This window comes from Marmota marmota, unplaced genomic scaffold, assembly GCF_001458135.2.
Source record: "Marmota marmota marmota unplaced genomic scaffold, marMar, whole genome shotgun sequence".
Taxonomy (NCBI): Eukaryota; Metazoa; Chordata; class Mammalia; order Rodentia; family Sciuridae; genus Marmota; species Marmota marmota.
Genome location: NW_025999853.1, coordinates 11369981 through 11387984, shown reverse-complemented (window position 1 = coordinate 11387984; position 18004 = coordinate 11369981). Strand labels below are relative to the sequence as shown.

Here is an 18004-nt window from a genome sequence, read left to right as displayed (position 1 = left end):
AAAAAAAAAAAAAAAAAAGGTAAGGGAAGTATAACAGAGGAAGTGGGAAATTCTGAATGAACAAAAATTTCTGAGTAGGGTGTATTCTCTCAAGAAATTCACAAAACAGTTGTAATAAACATTTTTTCCCACATGCCCCTTTTCTAAGATTTTGTACTCTTCTTTCCCCACACATGAGACTGAGTTCAGAGAGACCCAGCAGCCTCTAGTTTACATTTAAAGATCTGTCCCAAGGATCTTTGTTGCTTTAATTCCCAGTCTTTCCTACAGCCTGGCAGTTCAGGGTTTTGTTTTGTTTTAATCCTATAAGACACTTCTACAGTCTTATAAATTCACATTTTCTTTAAAGAACAAGCAAGCAATTCTTCCAAAGAAGGTCATTTTGGACATGGATCCTTTCTATCACAGAAGTGATAATAATATGGATTAGACTGCTAAGCAAATAAGTATCTGTCAATCCCCAAAACCAAGAGTTAGGGAGACATTTTGATGGGTAATGGGGAACAGATAATGTAGGCACTCTGCTTAGACCTTTGTTCTGCTAATTAAATGTTACAAACTGTGACACTTAAGAACTATTCCTATGCAATCCCAAGGATAATATCAAAAAAAAGGACAAATACTATGCAATACTATGAAAAGGACATATTATTGATAAGAAAACAGGAATGTAAAAGTAGGAATCATGATCTTTTTAGATCTTTCTACATTAAGTACATCATTTTTAAAATCCACACCTGTTTAGTTCCATTCTTAAATAGTACAATTAAAATTCTGATCATCTTTCCACAGAGTACGTTTTCCAAAACCTAGAGAAGGAGAGTACTAACTAATACTACTGCCTGCTGTTTACCTTTTCTGGAATTTGGCATGAAAAGCTGAATGGTCTTTAAAAGTACAAAAGATAATTGTAATGAATTATTTCTGAAATGTTCTCAACTAATTTTTCCCACTTTTTGCAAATAATGATAGTATTTTTCAGCTATAGTAAATATTTACTAAAAAGCTTCCTGGAAGATTTATGCTCAGTTTTGTTTCTAGGAATTATAAATTTCTGGCAATAATTTAAAGTCTGGGAAATCCCCAGTATGGATTACTTACTGTCCTGGTTCATTTAGAGAAATAATCATTTTATAAGACCTATACAGATTTGCCATTTTTAAAACATATTTGGTCAACTGCCTGACAATGTTTATGTGACATTTTTAAAATCACAGTGGGAGTATCATATAATAAAAAAATCTTACTTGATGAAATCCTTACGTCTATCAAATTCTGCAAACTCAACTTCTTCAGTGAATGACAGTTACTATCTCAAAGCTTTTATAACTTTTTCTGCATTATCATCATCTTACTGAAATTCTTGAGAGTGCACTTCACTGACAATTACAATAGAAACTAAAATAGTTAAAAATAAAGCAAAAACTATATAAAGATTTTCTGCCTCTTAGGCAAGCAGGAAGCTTACTACATGTCCACAAAAAAAAGCTCAAAAAATGCAAAGGGTCCATACCCAAAAGACTTAAAATCAGCATACTACAGTAACACAGCATATCAACATTTATAGCAGCTCAATTCACAATAGTTAAACTGTGGAAGTAACCTAGATGCCCTTCAATAGATGAATGGATTAAAAACCTGTGGTATATATACAAAATGGAATATTACTCAGCATTAAAAGAGAATAAAATCATGGCATTTGCAGGTAAATGGATGGAGTTGGAGAATATCATGCTAAGCAAAGTAAGCCAATCCCAAAAAACCAAAGGCCAAATGTTCTCTCTGATAAGTGGATGCTGATCCACAATGGGGGGTGGGGGCATGGGAAGAATAGAGTAAATTTGGATTGGGCAAAGGGGAAGAAGGAAGGGGAGGAGGTAAGGGGATAGGTTAGATGGTGGAATGAGATGGACACCATTACCCTAGGTACATGTATGACTGCACAAATGGTGCAACTCTGCATCATGTACAACCAGAGAAATGAAAAATTGTACTCCATTTGTGTACAATGAAGTGAAATACATTCTGCTATCATGCATAACTAATTAGAAAAAAATATTGAGTTGAAATAAACCATTTCTCTTTTTTAAAAAAATGCAAAGAGCTGACCAGCCTGTCAAATTATCATTCTCTCTCTTCTAACTGCAAAAGAAACAGTGTCAGAAGAACTGCCACACAGTACTCACTCTTTGGTCATAATCTCCATGTTACCTAAAATTCTTAACTCTCATGGGTTTATTTTCTTCCAATATAAGGTATATACATCACTGACTTGGAAAGAACATCAACATCATCATCACAAAAAATAATAATAATGATAATACTATGCTACTTTCCTTCTCATTTCTTTTTCCATTCTTCCTTTTTACTTTCCTCATTTCCCTTTTCTTCATGAACAATTCAATCCCTAAAGTCATCAAGTTGGACAGAGAAAGGTAGTATCCACACCAGCAAAAAGAGGGAAATCACAGTGGCTCACAATGAAATGACAGAGACCAAGCCAGGATAGGAGGATGTCCATACTAGGGACAGCCTAGTATGGGATGGCAGAGCCTACTTAAATGAGAAGGCATCTCCATGGAGGGCTGGTAGGATATGAGAGGGCTTAAATAGGGTGTCTGTGTGGTGGCAGCAGAAGGGACCATCCTGACACAAGTATCAAAATTCAAACAGGGAGAGAGAATATCCTCATGCAAGAGTCAGTGATCCAGTGCAGAGGGTTGGAGACCAAGCAGGATGAAAAGGGTACACCCTGCAGATATAGGCCAGCACAGGAAGTCAGAGCCTGAGAAGCACAAAGAGAAATCTTTACATAACAACCTAGCTGGACATGGTGGCGTACACCAGTCATCTCAGCTGCTTAGGAGGCTGAGACAGGAGGATCACAAGTTCAAAGCCAGCCTCAACAACACTGAGGTACTCACCAACTCAATGATACCCTGTCTCTAAATAAAATACAATATAGGCTGGGGATATGACTTGGTATCAAGTATCCCTGAGTTCAATCCCAAGTACCAAAAAAAAAAAAAAAAAAAACCCACAACCTAGCATGGAGAGGTAGAACCTGAAGAGAGGAGAAGGTAGACATTAACAGATTGAGGAAGGGATGGCAGTGGAGAAAGAACTGGATACATACAGTGGGATTTTGCCAAATAAGCATATATACAAAAACATCAGAAGCCAGGATTGAAAAAGATAAAAGTTACAAATAGAATGAAGTCTGTGTGTGGAGTTTGACTGGAATTAGATACCACTATAAACTCAAGGTTTTCAAGATAAATATAAATATGTGCATTTCTGTGTATGAATATCTACATATAGTAACTCCCTGGCTGACAGGACCTGGGAGAGGTGACACCCCAAAAGCCATGAACACACACAGTACCCAAATCTTAGCTTCTAATTATCATTTTCCAATAAAATGAATCATGTCACTTGAAGAAAGGGCTAGTTCCAGGACAGGGACAGGGAAAGATGTGTTCTGGGACATCTTAGGATGCTAAAAGCAAGTAAATGCTCAAAAAAGTCAATCTAAAAAGGGTCTTACTGACTACATTTAGGACAATTTAAATAACAAAATTAATGACAGTAATGTAATATAATCCATGCAATAAAATAAAAAGCCAAGGGGTACATACAAATATGAAAAAATAAAGTTTATAAGGAAAGGGATATTTACATAGTTTAAATTACCTCTTTACAAAATAGTTATTACCGAAGAAAAAAGAGTAATTGTATATACGGAAGCTTGACAACCACCGTTATAAGCAAGTTATTAAAATGAGCATTATCAGTAGAGGAACAAATCAAATAATGTGCCACCTGATAGGGAACAATGAAAAAAACACAACATCCCTCTGTGACAGTCCTGCCAAAGATGCATAACTTGAATCTAATCATGAGAAAACAGGGTCAAACCCAAATTGAGGAACATTTTACAAAGTAACTAGCTTACAGTATCCAAAAGTGTCAAAAAAAGTGTCATAAAAGTAAAAGACTGAAAAACTAACAAGACTAAGGAAGTCTGATTATCATGCAATGCATGATTTTAAAATGAATCCCAATGAAAAACACTATTGAGACAACTAGCAAAAAGTAAATGGCACCTGAGGACAGGGGTTGTGATATAATCAAGTAATTTACTGATTTTAGTAAATTGTATTGTGGCTATATAAGAGAATGTCCTTATTTACAGGATATATAGCCAGAATACTCTGGGGTAATCAGGTTAAGCAACTTACTCTCAAATGGTTCACAGAGGGGTGAGTTCTTTGAACTGTACTTCCAGTTTTTCCATTATATGTGATAATTTCAAAATTAAAAAATGTTAAATTAAAAAAATTGATAGTACACAGTTTTCCCTCCACCTATTAAGGAATTACTTAAACATGATTTGCAGTCAGAGTTAGAGCATGCACTGATGTACAGAAGTAGGTGGAAGCCCAATGTTGACACCAGACTGATTAAAAAAAAAAAAAAAGTCAAACTTGTGAACTTTTGTGCCCTAGCAAAATTAACTACTACTATATAGTTATTTATTTTATTAGGTAATTTTTATAAGGGCCTAGAAAAGAGTCTGTTTTTCTATCCTCCAAAACAATATCACCATGCTGAATATATAGTATATACCCGCCGAAATATCTGTCAATTAATGATTTAAAAAGAAAGAAAATATTCAGGATAGGCTTATTAGGAACCAATTAACCTAATGGATGATAACACAGCACAACTTTAATGGAATACAATCTCTTTCTCTCCAAATGAGTTTTGTGAGGAAAGCAGAAGAAACAAATGCTAAATATTTGGTCACCAGTATCTCTCCTAGAAGTAAGTAGGAAAAAACCAATCACTTACCTCTGGAATCAGATAACTAGCCAAACAATATCATGCCCTAATTGCCTGTACTCCTGCCTGTAGTCACTCCACTTAAAGTTTGGGTTAAAACAATGTACCTAAAGAAGTACAATGCAAATGTCCCAGAGTTTCCCATTAAATAAACACACTCATGAAATCTATAATTAGTACTTACTATTATGATTTCTGGGCCTTTTGGCTAAGATCAAGTGTAGTATGATTATGAATTATAATTGTGCATATATACTGACTGTTCTTTATGGCCATTAATGTCTAAGTAATAAGAATAAGTATTTTATTCCCTCCTACTCGACAAGCATTGCACTATTTCATTATAATTACTGTACTCCACCCTTATCCAGGGAGGATATGTTCCAAGACCCATGACAGATGCCTGAAACCTCAGATGGTACATATACTGTTTTTCTCCTCTATACATACATAACTATGATAAAGTTTGATTTATAAATTAAGTACAATAAGATTAACAACAGCAATAATATACTATAATAAAGTTATTTTAAACTTAAGAATTGTTTACTTATATCATTTTCCATTTAATATTTTCAGACCATGGTTGACAATGAGTAAATGAAACCATGCATGGGGAGACTACAATATCTATTATTTTTACCACTCTACTTAGAAATAAGGAGACTGAAGCTCAAAGAAGTTAAATAATTTGCCTAAAGCTAAATGTCCATTGCATTCAAACTCAAGACTCGGACATTACACATTCCATTCTGCTATTCCTTTCATTCACATCATTTACTGTTCTAAAAAGTGGAGATATAAGTCAGGATTAAATAAAATACAATATAGAAAACTTTTCATGAATGGAGTTATGAGTTTCAGGTTAAAGAAGCCAAAGAATACATCAGAACTACAAGAGAGAGAAAGGTATAACAAAGATAGAGGGACCTGGTTCCCTGGATTTTCTACAGAGCTTAATGCTAGAGTTGACAAACCCCCAAGTTAATCATGAGCTTAAAAATGAGTTAACTATGGATTCAGATTTATTGGCTTGAAAGATATGGATCATAAAATGAAGACTGTCTTTTCCTTTTTTGTGTAAGAAAGAAGAGGTGAGAAATAAACCCACACACTTGGGATGAACCCACCTCTGAAGACAACCGATGTTAGACAACATCAAGCACCCAAGAAATTTTTGGTAAAACAATCTGTTTTAAAATGAAAAGAACTCATAATGAAGTATTTTGAAGCATCTTTACCTAACTTATTTTTTTAACTCAATTCATTTTACTGTTCATGTGCTATCATAAACAAGCTTAAAGTAAAATAGTGCCCTTACTAAGAAAACTATATGATAAGCATAAACAAAAATGAGAACTAGTTTGCAACTGAAATATGTCACTATAAAATTATGTGACAGCAGAAGGGCACTTGCCTAGCAAGTGCAGAGTAATGGGACCAATCCTCAGCACCACATAAAATAAATAAATAAAATGAAGGTATTTAATTTATTATTTAAAAAATCAAAAAAAATTTGTAGAAAAAGTAATTTAATTATATACTGAAAATGTATTGGTATTTTCATACCTTAATCCAGGATATACACTGATCCTTGTGTAACCAGGCAGTAAAATAGCACATAAAAAAAGATACCTGGGATCAGAAATACCTAAATTTAAATCTTGAATATATTATTTACTGGCTCCATAACTTGGGCAAGTTATTCAATTTTTCTGATCTTTAACCCCATTTAAAAATGGTCTTGGTAATAAAGACCTTGGGGATTATTGTGAAGATTGGATATAAAGAAGTTAGCGTATTTGGGACGCACATACACCAGCAAATACTCCAAATCATATTCTATATTTCTATACATTATTATTGTATATACTGATCCTTCTGCCTAAAATATTCTTCTCTCATACTTGTCAGCCTAACAAATACCTACTCATCCTAAAAGTTCTCTAAAGTTTCCCCTAAGTACTCCTACCAGGTAGAATTAGAGGTGCCCTAGTGCTCCTATAACTTTGTGTGATACTTCCACTGCAGTATATATTACACTGTATTTTAACTCTTTGTTTATATAACTGTCCCATTGTCATTGTTGTCAGTTTCCTATAAAATTCTGATTGATTTGTTGATTAGTTGGATGTATTTGGTTGGCTGATAAGTTTCCTCTAAGTATACCCTGGTATGCTGCAGGAAAAAAAAAATACACACACACACACACACACACACAAATGGCGGGGGGGGGGGGTTAAGAAATAGTTAATCACTGTAATCTTTGCTTTCCCACACCCTTGATGATGTCTTCACAGTCAGTTTCTATCAGTCTCCAGAATGACAGACCACTCTGATGATTAACCAAAGCAAACCAATAGAAAACAACGCTGTGCTAGGCTACTCACTACTGGAGCTTACTAAGCCAAAGAACATCCCTGCATAATTCCTCTTGCTCGCCCAAACACACTCCCACTCACTCCAGTGTCTCCACACTAGCAGTAAAAGTCTACACAAAGCAGAGATAATTCTGTAAGTAAATATACTAGTTTTTTAGTATATTCAAAACACTTAATACTATATTTAGCATATCTGTATGATACATAAGCCATTTCAAATGCAGATTAGTAACTAGAGGTATCAAACAAGAACCTCAAGTAGCTAAGAATAATTTAAGCAGAAAGAAAACTAAAATTAATGCAGAAGAATGCTAAATGGGATCCAGGGGTTAGAACTTCATATGTCTTCTCGGTATAGTAAAATAAATTTATTTTGTATGGCAACACACACATGTAATACCAGGAAGCTGAGGCAACAGGATTGCAAGTTCAAGGCCAGCCTCCGCAACAAAGCAAAACCCTGTCTCGTAATAAAAAATAAAAAGAAATGAGAAGGTAGCTCAGCGTAAAGTACCCTTGGGTTCAATCCCAGAACCAAAAAGTTGAAAAGTTAGTTCATAACCTAGATACTAAAGTCAACTTGCAACATGAATTTTTTTTAATAAAAAGAAATAGGTTTAAAATAATTCAAATCTCAAACATCTGGGATGAAAGCTCTTACATAATGTTATTTCATAGCTTGTCACTTGTGATTATATAATAAATATAACAAATCTAAGGAATAACTTCTGGAAATAAGCATATGTTGATATATAAAATGAGTACATATAGATCTGATAAAAAGCTATAGGAATTTGGGCTGGGATTGTGGCTCAGCAGTAGAGCACTCGCCTAGCACGGGCGGGACCCGGGTTCGATATCACCATCACATAAAAATAAAGGCATTGTGTTGTGTCCATCTACAAAAAAGATTCTCATTCTCTCTCTCTCTCTCTCTCTCTCTCTCTCTCTCTTAAAAAAAATTTTAAAAAGTTATAGGAATTAAATAAGTAGCATTTTAAAAAGCCTCTCAATTATCAATATTATCAGTGCTATGTCCCTATCAATCCTTTCCTCTACAGCCTTATAAAAGGATGTTATAGTCTGTAAACAAGTCAAAATAACACCTGGCATTTTGCCAGGGGAATGTTAGAGTTCGTAAACAAGTCTGGATGGTGCCTGGCAAAATGCCAGAGGGGGCGGTTTGTGAAGTAACACCAGCAAGCCATTAAGTGTGGAGATTCCTGATTGGTTGACTGATGTATCTAGTTTATGTTAATTAGATAAGCTGTGTGGAATGTATAAATACTGCTCCTGTCCTGCAATAAATGGCTCCTACTCCTGCTGTATCAACGTACACAAGTTATTCGTCACCCTCCGCTTATTTTGCCCAGCCAGCCGGGCTGCGGCAAAAGGAAGGATAAATGCTCACTCCCTCTTGTAAACCAGATAAAAGCAACTCCATTAGAATGCTCTACTACCAAGCTTCATAAATGTACTATTTTGTTTGGCATAAGATTTTATTACCTCTTTAAGTTAAAATATTAAAAATACATCTTCCTAAAAGCTTTAGCAGTTGCACTTCCCTATGAATTAACTGACATCTGCCATAAGTAGTTTTTGGAGTAAAGACAGGAAAGAGGCCTGGTTCCATCAGGTTGGGGGGAAATAAATGTTGAGGTAAACATGAAACTAGAGATGTTGAAATCTAACTCTGTAGACCTCTCAACTTTCAAGGCTTTTCTCGATATACTTCTCACTATACAATCCCTTCCAGCTCTAACAAATTTTGCTTCCTTTAGGAAAGAGCTGTCTCCAAAACTACAGCCAAAGTGAACATGTAGTAATTAGAAAAGACTTTTTTCTAGAAAAAGTGATTTGGATGGGAAAGTTAGAGGAAATGCAGTATGGGAACAAAAACATCAAGCAGGTAACAGGAAATGAGGTTGATTATCTAGGCCCACAACCATCAGACAAGACTTGACCCACATTGATAAAAAAAAAATGGTAACCAATCTAAGAAGACTCTTTCATATCACTTAACTAGACGTAATTAACTATGTTAAATAAAGTTACTCTCACAACACAATTTGGATTCTATCTAAATAACTCTATAGCACAAATGAATCAAAGTTCTATATTAAAGTTAGATCCATGAAGACATGACATTTAATAAGCACTATCAATAAGTAACAGATTCAGAAGTCAACACTCTCTGAACACTATAAAAGAAACTGAAAAAATAAAAATTTATCTTTTGACCATCTTTTTTTTAATTTGTTCTAATTAGTTATATATGACAGTAGAATGCACTTTGCGCATCATACATAAATGGAGTATAACTTATCATTCTTCTAGTTATACATGATGTAGAATCACACCAGTCATGTAGTCATATATGCACATAGGGTAATAATGTCTGATTCATTCTACTTTCCTTCCTATTCCCATAACCTCCCTCCTCCCTTCACTCCTGTCCAATCCAAAGTTACTCTGTTATTCCCTAGCCCCACCTGCTTTATTGTGAATTAGCATCCAAATATCAGAGAAAACATTTGGCCTTTGGTTTTTTGGGATTGACTTATTTCACTTAGCATAATATTCTCCATTCTCCAGCTCCATCCATTTACCAGCAAATGCCATCATTTTGTTCTTCTTTTAAGTCTGAATAATATTCCATTGTGTATATATATCACATTTTCTTTATCTTATCTATCAAAGGGCACCTAGGTTGGTTCCATAATTTAACTATTGTGATCTGAGCTACTATAAACATTGATGTGGTTGTGTCACTGTAGGACACTGATTTTAAGTCCTTTGTATAACCGGAGGAGTTGGATAGCTGGGCCAAATGGTGTTTCCATTCCAAGTTTTCTGAGGAATCTTCATACCACTTTCCATATTGGTTGCATCAATTTGCAATCCCACTAGCAATGTATGAGTGTACCTTTTTCCCCCACATCCTCACCATCATTGTTATTTGTATTCTTGATAATTGGCACTCTGACTGGAGTGAGATGAAATCTTAGCGTAGTTCTGATTTGCATTTCTCTAATTGGCATAGATGTTAAACACGTTTTCATATATTAGTTAATCGACTGTATTTCTTCTTCTGTGAAGTGTTTGGTTCGTTAGCCCATTTATTGATTGGGTTTTGTTTTGTTTTTTGGTTTATGTGCTTTGAGTTCTTTATATATCCTAGAGATTAGTGTTCTGAAGTGCATAAAGATTTTCTCCCATTCCATAGGCTCTCCCTTCACATTACTGATTGTTTCCTTTGCTAAAAAGCTTTTTAGTTGAATTCATCTCATTTACTGATTCTTGATTTTACTTCTTGTGCTTTAGGAGTCTTGTTAAGAAAGTCAGATCCTAAGCCAACATGGTGAAGATTTGGGTAGACCATACTTTTTGATCCACCCTCAAAAACCAATTTCAAGCCTCACTCAGATTTAAAATTCATTGGGTTTTCAACTGGCATCATGTCTCTGGCCTCCTATAAGGTTTACCAGACATTGTCATCACACACACAAGAAAGAACTAGAAAACAGATGAGTATTCTGTATAAATTCTTACTTTTTCAAATATAAAATATTCTCTATCAACATGAGTAATCAAAACTCACAGTATTTTAATTAACTAATACCATTCTGCAATATGTTCAAACCAGAAACCAAAGACACACTAAAATATATTAAATGTGAAATAACTTCAGGTTCCATAGGTTTAAATTAGTTTTTTTCTAACCCTTGATTTACATTACAGTCAGCTTCCATTTCTAGTTAAATACCCAGAAAGAATGTTCTATAATAGGTTTTTGGAGAAAGTTTTCCAAAATTAGCTCAAATACATAATAAATTATTCAATATACAATGGAAGTAATCAAATTGTTTACTGTCACCTGTGAGGTTAAACTGCTAAAGGCAACAACAACACTGCTGAATATTGTACACTTCTGCCTTAAAGTCAGAGAGGACTTGCTCCACCATTCCATCCATGATAAGAAATCACTGAGACACACACATTAACAACTGTGCAATATAAAAATGAACAGGATGAGTACTAGTCACTGCCTAGCTGTCCTAATTCGCTGCGACATCCATCGCTCTCAGGGTATTGAAGAGGGAGTTTGAAAATCCTGCTTAGTAGAGAAAGAGGTCAACACCAAAATTCCCTCTCCTGGCTCCTTATTTCCCATGATGCAGCTGGCACTGTTCACTCTGGCAGACACAGCTCCCTGAACATAATAGTGCAATCACCGCTTCAAACATCATTACTATCTAAAATAGATAACCCACTTGCAACTTGACTATTTTTATAGACATAACATTTTCATGAGGCTTGACTGCTCTATTTGTGACTTATTCTGTTTAACCAATGCAGCTTCCCTAAAAGTAAATTCCTTATGTTAGAGTACCAATAACCACAACTGGCCAAATTATGAACATTACTATGCTTCCTGGTTGCTTTTTAGCTCCTTGTACTCAGCACCAAAAACTTCACGAGTGGAATCCTAAATCTGAAACATGTATAAGCTCTCTGGTCTATCTGCCTTTGGTGTCCCCACACACACTCTTCTTATTGATCTAACTATTTCACTCGTGTATCTTAAGAACTGGATCCTTTATGTTAAACAAGAATTTACTAAATATACATTATGTATTATTCAACTCTGGAGCATTAAAAAAAGCAAGTAACTATAAGGTATTAACAAACTTTTATTGCTTTATTAAAATACAAATAATTCTTAATACTACAGTCAGTTAAAAAATGTACTATTTAAATGAGAATTATTTTTGCTTAGACTAAAAGGTAGCTATGACAAAGAGCAGTGCCACACACCTATAAGATAGTGACTGGGAAGGTGGAGGCAGGAGGATCACAAGTTCAAGGACAGCCTCAGCAATTTAGTGAGACCCTGTCTTAAAATAAAAAGGGCTGGCAATGTAATTCAGTGTGGGGGGGATAATAATTTTGCAGCTGCCTCATAAAAGATACAAGTTAAACAAAATGAAATTTTGTATATAATCTAGAGGATAAAAAACAGGGAGGCAACTCAATCTAAGTAAGTATCCAGATGAGTTCTGATGAGCTCATATTTCTTTAAGCATCAGAGTGGTAAGGGATATAACTGAAAAAAAAAACACAAAAGAGAAATAAATACTTTCCCAGGAAAAATGCTAAAGTCTATTTCAACTAAGTTTGAAAAACAGGGAGGTATGATAGTTCATAACATAACCTTAAGCTCCAACAGTATAAATTGTGGATGGTTTTAGACCACAGAAGAATATTCTCTTATATCTAACAGTGCCAACAATCTGATTCTTCCCAACTTTTATTTGGCTTTTGTCTTCCCTATTGAGAATTATTTTCAAACTACAAAGGATAAACAAATAAGGAGATTATTAAAAACTCCAAACAGAGAGATCATAAGAGACACTTAGCTGCTTTAAATGTGTGTTAAAGATCTAGACCCAGAAGAATGAGATGCAAGAAGCTAAAAAGAATATTCATAAAAGCTAGGAATTATCAATGGCTCACTACCAAAAACAAGTTATAATAAACATCCTGATTTTGGTGGAACTTATACTATTAAAGCAATAGATCAAAGTATTGCCATAAACAGAACATGGCATGAATTTAAGAAAGGCAATAAACAAACTACCTCACTATATTCTCACAAGTATAATCAGAGAAGTAGCTGATAGTTCTATTAAGTGGCTCAAATGTAGGGAGAAATACTATGCATAAAGATTGATACTTTTAAATTTAAACTAAGATGAAGAGAGATTCATTGGGGATATATTATGGTGTGTTGTATACCACTTATAGAAAACATTAAATCTACAGATGATGCAGAGGAGACAAGTTAATATGCTGATAGACTTATTAGTTTAAAGATTTAGATATATTATAAAACAGGCTAAAACAAATAAGATGAAATGTAATACGAATAATTTAAGTTCAACCAATACTTTTACAAACACCAGGAGAGAGAATATGTCTTCGCAGGTCATTGAGGGGGAAAAGAAAATACCTGGAAGTTTTAATTGACTACATGCTCAGTGTAAACCCACACCATTTCATGGCTTAGAAAATCTTGACTTGTAGGTAGGTCTTAAATCATTAAGGAGGTAATAATTTCATTGTATCACGTTATAATAGCTGCCATTTTAACTGCATAATACATATTCATTGTAGAACATCTGAAATGCAGATAAGAAAAAGAAATTAAAGATTACCCACAATCCCAAAGATGAATATTATCTCCATTCTGGTGTTTTATCATCCCAGACTACTTTACACACATCATAAATGTTCACATACATTTTTTTTCTTATAAAAATAGGATCATACTAGGCTGAGGTTGTGGCTCAGTGGTGGGGGCTTGCCCAGCACATGCAACACCCTGGGTTCGATCCTCAGCACCACATATAAATAAATAAAATAAAGGTATTGTATCCAACTACAACTAAAAATATTTTTTTTAAAAAAATAATATTATACTATGAATGCTCTTAATCCTTTTTTCTTTTTTTTAAATTCAACAGTATGTCCAGCCCTGCTATTTTCTATACTGGTCAAATGGCATCCAGGGAATATTGTTCATTTCCTGCCACTATATTTTAAGAAGGTAATTCCCAAATTTAAGAATATGCAAAGAAGGGGCTGGGGTTGTAGCTCAGTGGTACAGCACTTGCCTAGCACATGTAAGGCACTGAATTCGATTCTCAGCATCACATATAAATAAATAAATAATAAAGGTCTATTAACAACTAAAAACAAATTTTTAAAAAAAGAATATGCAAAGAAGGCCAAGAGTAGTGGAAAATATGAATATTTAAGGTCTTAACACCTAGGATATACTGTCACATAACAGGCAAGGAAAATGAGAATTCTTCCACAAATTAACTAAATACAGGCACCCAAAGAACTGTCCTGACAAATGAATTAGACTACTTCATATTGACCCAATACAAGTGCCGACTACTGGAAGCTACAGGAAAGTAAATGAATTTTTTAAATAATGAGAGCTATGGGAAAGAAATGGAATAGATCTAGTCACTGGGAGATTTAACAGGGTTAGAATAACTAATCAGAGTGTGATGTTATGCAGGAAATTTCTGCACTGAGTGAGAAGTTGGATTAAAGGGCCATTTCTATTTGAAGATTCTATGATTCCAATGAAAAATTGACTTGGAAATTTACTTCCAGTCTAATATAAAGCAAATCTTTAGTAATTCAGGCTTTAGGAAATAGAATCAAACAATAAACGCCACCATTATATACAACTATAATGTACCAATAAAAAAAAGTAGAGGAAAAAATAGTCTCATGTGCTTTAAAGGTACTTGAGAATAACACTAATGATGAACACCTATGTGCTTAACATTTTTCATTTATTACTTTATACCACATTTAATCCTTACAATAACCCTATGTGACAGGTACTATTATTATCTCCACGGTAGAAAAGGATAGTGAGGATTAGAGAGGTTTTTATGTTTACTTAAAAGCATTGTTACTTTTGCTGAAAATGACGGGGTCACCCAAGCATACCTGACTATCCGTCATACAGTTACCACTCAGTTAGTACATAATAAGTAATTGAAAGCATCTTCAGCAAATTTCTCAGCTGGTAAACCCTTATAGGGCAGTCAACATTTTCTTAATTAGAAAAGAATTGATGATTTTTAAATTTAATTATTAGTAGCAAAAAAAATCTTCAGATTGGACTATCTAAATTGTCCATCTACCTTAAATTTTTGTGAATAAAAATAAATCCTGAATAAGATTTAAGATCTGTTAAAGGGGCTGGGGGTCAGTGGTAGCCGCACATGCCTAGTATGTGTGAGGCACTAGGTTCGATTCTCAGCACCACATATTAAAAAAATAAAGATCTATCAGCAACTAAAAAAAAAATACATATATATATATATATATATATATATGGTAAAGCAAATGTGAATCACTAAATTTCAAATCCTTGGCATTACTAATTAAATGATCTTGGGCAAGTTATTAATCTTCCTATCTCTTTAGTCCTCCATCTATAAAATTAGAATCAATTTCTTATGGTTGACATAAGAAATGAATAAGATGATACATGGAATTATTTAGCATAGGGTCTGACACTACTACTACACAAGTAATAAAGCAGGCAGAAAAAAGTGCCAAACCTATTCCACAATTCATTTCAAAATATTAAAATATTTCTAAGTGTCATTAGGCTAGTTGAGGAGGGGGGAGTCACATTTTCCATTATTCTATAGATATCTTTTTTTTAATTTCTCATTAATATTTCTTTTTTTAATTTTTATTGTTGGTTGTTCAAAACATTAGATATCTTTTTTTTAATATTTTATTTTTATGTGGTGCTGCTAGTGCCTCCCGCGTGCTTAGCAAGCACTTTACCACAACCCCAGTCCAATATCCTATATATTTCTAATGACAATAATCATAAAATAAGTGATAGCTAAGTAAAAAGTGTCTTGTTAGAAATTTTATTTTATTCAAAGGATCACCCAAAGAATTACAATTTCAATTCTGATTTTCTTTGAAGATGCTATTTTAGTTGTTTATTCAGGGTGAAACAGATAAATGCAAATTTAAATGTTATTAGTTTCTAATTTTACAACTTCATTCAAATTACTCAATGAACTTTTCTTTTAGTTTGTTTTCCATGTACATTCCTGTTATAAAGCTACTGCTGCTACCTCTGACAAAACAAGCAAAAGAGAAAACCTACTATTTGAGATGTATACTGTTATTCACAATTTTGGCACTTTATTTGCTGTTTACCATCATTTAATAGTTGGTATTTTACTCCTAAACTTTGACATCTATTCTTTTTTTTAAAAAATGACCCAACTGGGAAAGGAGTGTTTGAAAGATATCTGCCTTTGAATTCTGTCAGTCTTTTAAAATACCATTTGCCTGGATGAAATTAACCGAAGTTCTCACTGTTCTCAAAGAATTCTTTAGTTGTTTTCAAAGAAACTGTTTTGAGAAACTTCTTTCAGCATTCAGGTCTAGCCATAATGATTTTTATAACTAATGTAACCCCTGAGATTTACATCACTTATAACTTAAAATTGTAACTAGATAAACTTTTTCAATAAATTACCAGTGACTAAAGGCAGTTATGAGAACTGTAGTCGGAAATATGCATACATGGGCTACTTGTTTTTTGAAAGCGAAAATTTATTTAAAAAGAGCTTACACACAAGTCATCATTTCTAAGACTTATTGAAAAATACATGGTATATTCATTATTCTGAGGTAACTGTCATTCCAATAAAATGTCACTGTCAATGAGTACATATGATAACATACGGGGCTTTTAAAACTCTCATCAAACTATTTTCCAACTAAATTTAATTCACTGTAATATGAACTTTTCATTTTCACTATTAGCAGTATCGTAATTAATTGCACTGACCGCTATAACCTACAAGAACCCATGCAAAGAACACAATGTCATCACTCAAAAGTTTGTATGAAGCCCTGCCAAGAGTAAAAAGGAAGTTTTTAAAAACCAAGAAAATCACCTGGGATTTTTAAAAATTTTACAAGTTTAGTTGGATTGCTTAAGAGATGTTGTGAGGTGAAGATATGATAACTGATGTCTCCAAAAATACGCAGGACAAACTGAATAGCCATGATTTGAGAAATAAAATAACTTTCCTTGAATTTTATGCTATTCAGGAGTCCTCCCTCCCAGCTGAGTTCATTTGTCCATCAATTCAACTTTTAATAGTTTCTCAAATATGCAAATCAACTTTGCTATCTCTAAGGTACTGCCTGCTGAATAAAGACCTTGACATTTTTTTTAAATGTCGTCTTAAAAAGATTCTCCAAGCAAGATTCGTCTCACCTACAACACCTTCACATTAAAAGGCCTCTAGTATATTCTACACATACTATCCCAATCCAGACCAAGCATCTTGCATCCTGAGATAATAATCAAGTTTATGTGGAGGTGATTAAAAGTATTGCTGGGGCTGCATAATCTGCCTCATCAAGTTTTACACACTTCCAGAGTTGACGACATCTCCTCAGGTTCACTTTCTTCATTTTGTGGGGGTCATAACCCCAGAGCACAGCAAATGCCTTCTGCAAGAGAAGGTAGCAGCAAACCGAGGCTGTGGCTTTGGGAGGATAATTGCATGCACGCAATAGCTTCTCTGTCAGTTTCATTTAAATAGACCAAAAAAAAAAAAAAGGAGGGGGGCTAGCTTGAAGCTGCAAATATATTTAAAAAAAAAAAAAAAAAAACAGTGATGGAAATCCGATTTTCTTCAAACCACACTGATACATACACAAGTTCTGCAACACAGCTCAGAAAAAAAAGTAGCTGGCTGACGCATTGATGGAAGGCTATTTTAAAATTACTCAAAGAATCTAAGGCATCAATCTGGGAGTCTCAAGCCTCCTCTCCATACACAGTCTGTTTTCCTACCTAATTTAAGAATGAAACGCTGGCAGCCACCAGGTGCAAAAACCGTGAGGAGGAGGATGTATCCATCACAATGCATAACGAGGGGTGCCATCCCCAGAGCTGGTGCCCGTCCTTACCTTAGCAGATTAGACAGGGGCAGGGGTCCGGATCCACCGCCCAGGATCCCTCCTTTCCTGCCAGACAGGAGTTTCTCCACCAGAGCCACATTTCCAGTGCGAGCAGCTTCCAGCAGCTCCTGGTCCTTCCCCATAGTCCCTCACCGACTCCCCCAGAGTCCTTTCCCTCCTCGGGTCCTCCTCCCCGCCCACCCCCACTCCCCGAAATCCAGGGCTCTCCCGCC

General features: G+C 34.6%; 1 protein-coding gene across 13 annotated transcripts in view; it reads right to left on the bottom strand.

Annotated features, from left to right (window-relative positions):
• Anks1b (ankyrin repeat and sterile alpha motif domain containing 1B) overlaps positions 1-17999 on the bottom strand; it is a 1073630-nt gene extending 1055631 nt beyond the window's left edge. For 5 of the 13 annotated variants that reach the window (XM_048803379.1, XM_048803396.1, XM_048803405.1 and 2 more), the window contains exon 1: positions 17781-17955. In XM_048803379.1, coding sequence (XP_048659336.1) covers positions 17781-17914 — 134 coding nt within the window. In that variant the 5' untranslated portion in view covers positions 17915-17955. Of the gene's footprint in view, positions 1-17780 lie in introns of all 13 variants that reach the window. The other 8 variants (XM_048803345.1, XM_048803363.1, XM_015482887.2 and 5 more) reach the window with 5 other exon arrangements.
• Between the last annotated feature and the right edge of the window lie 5 nt (positions 18000-18004).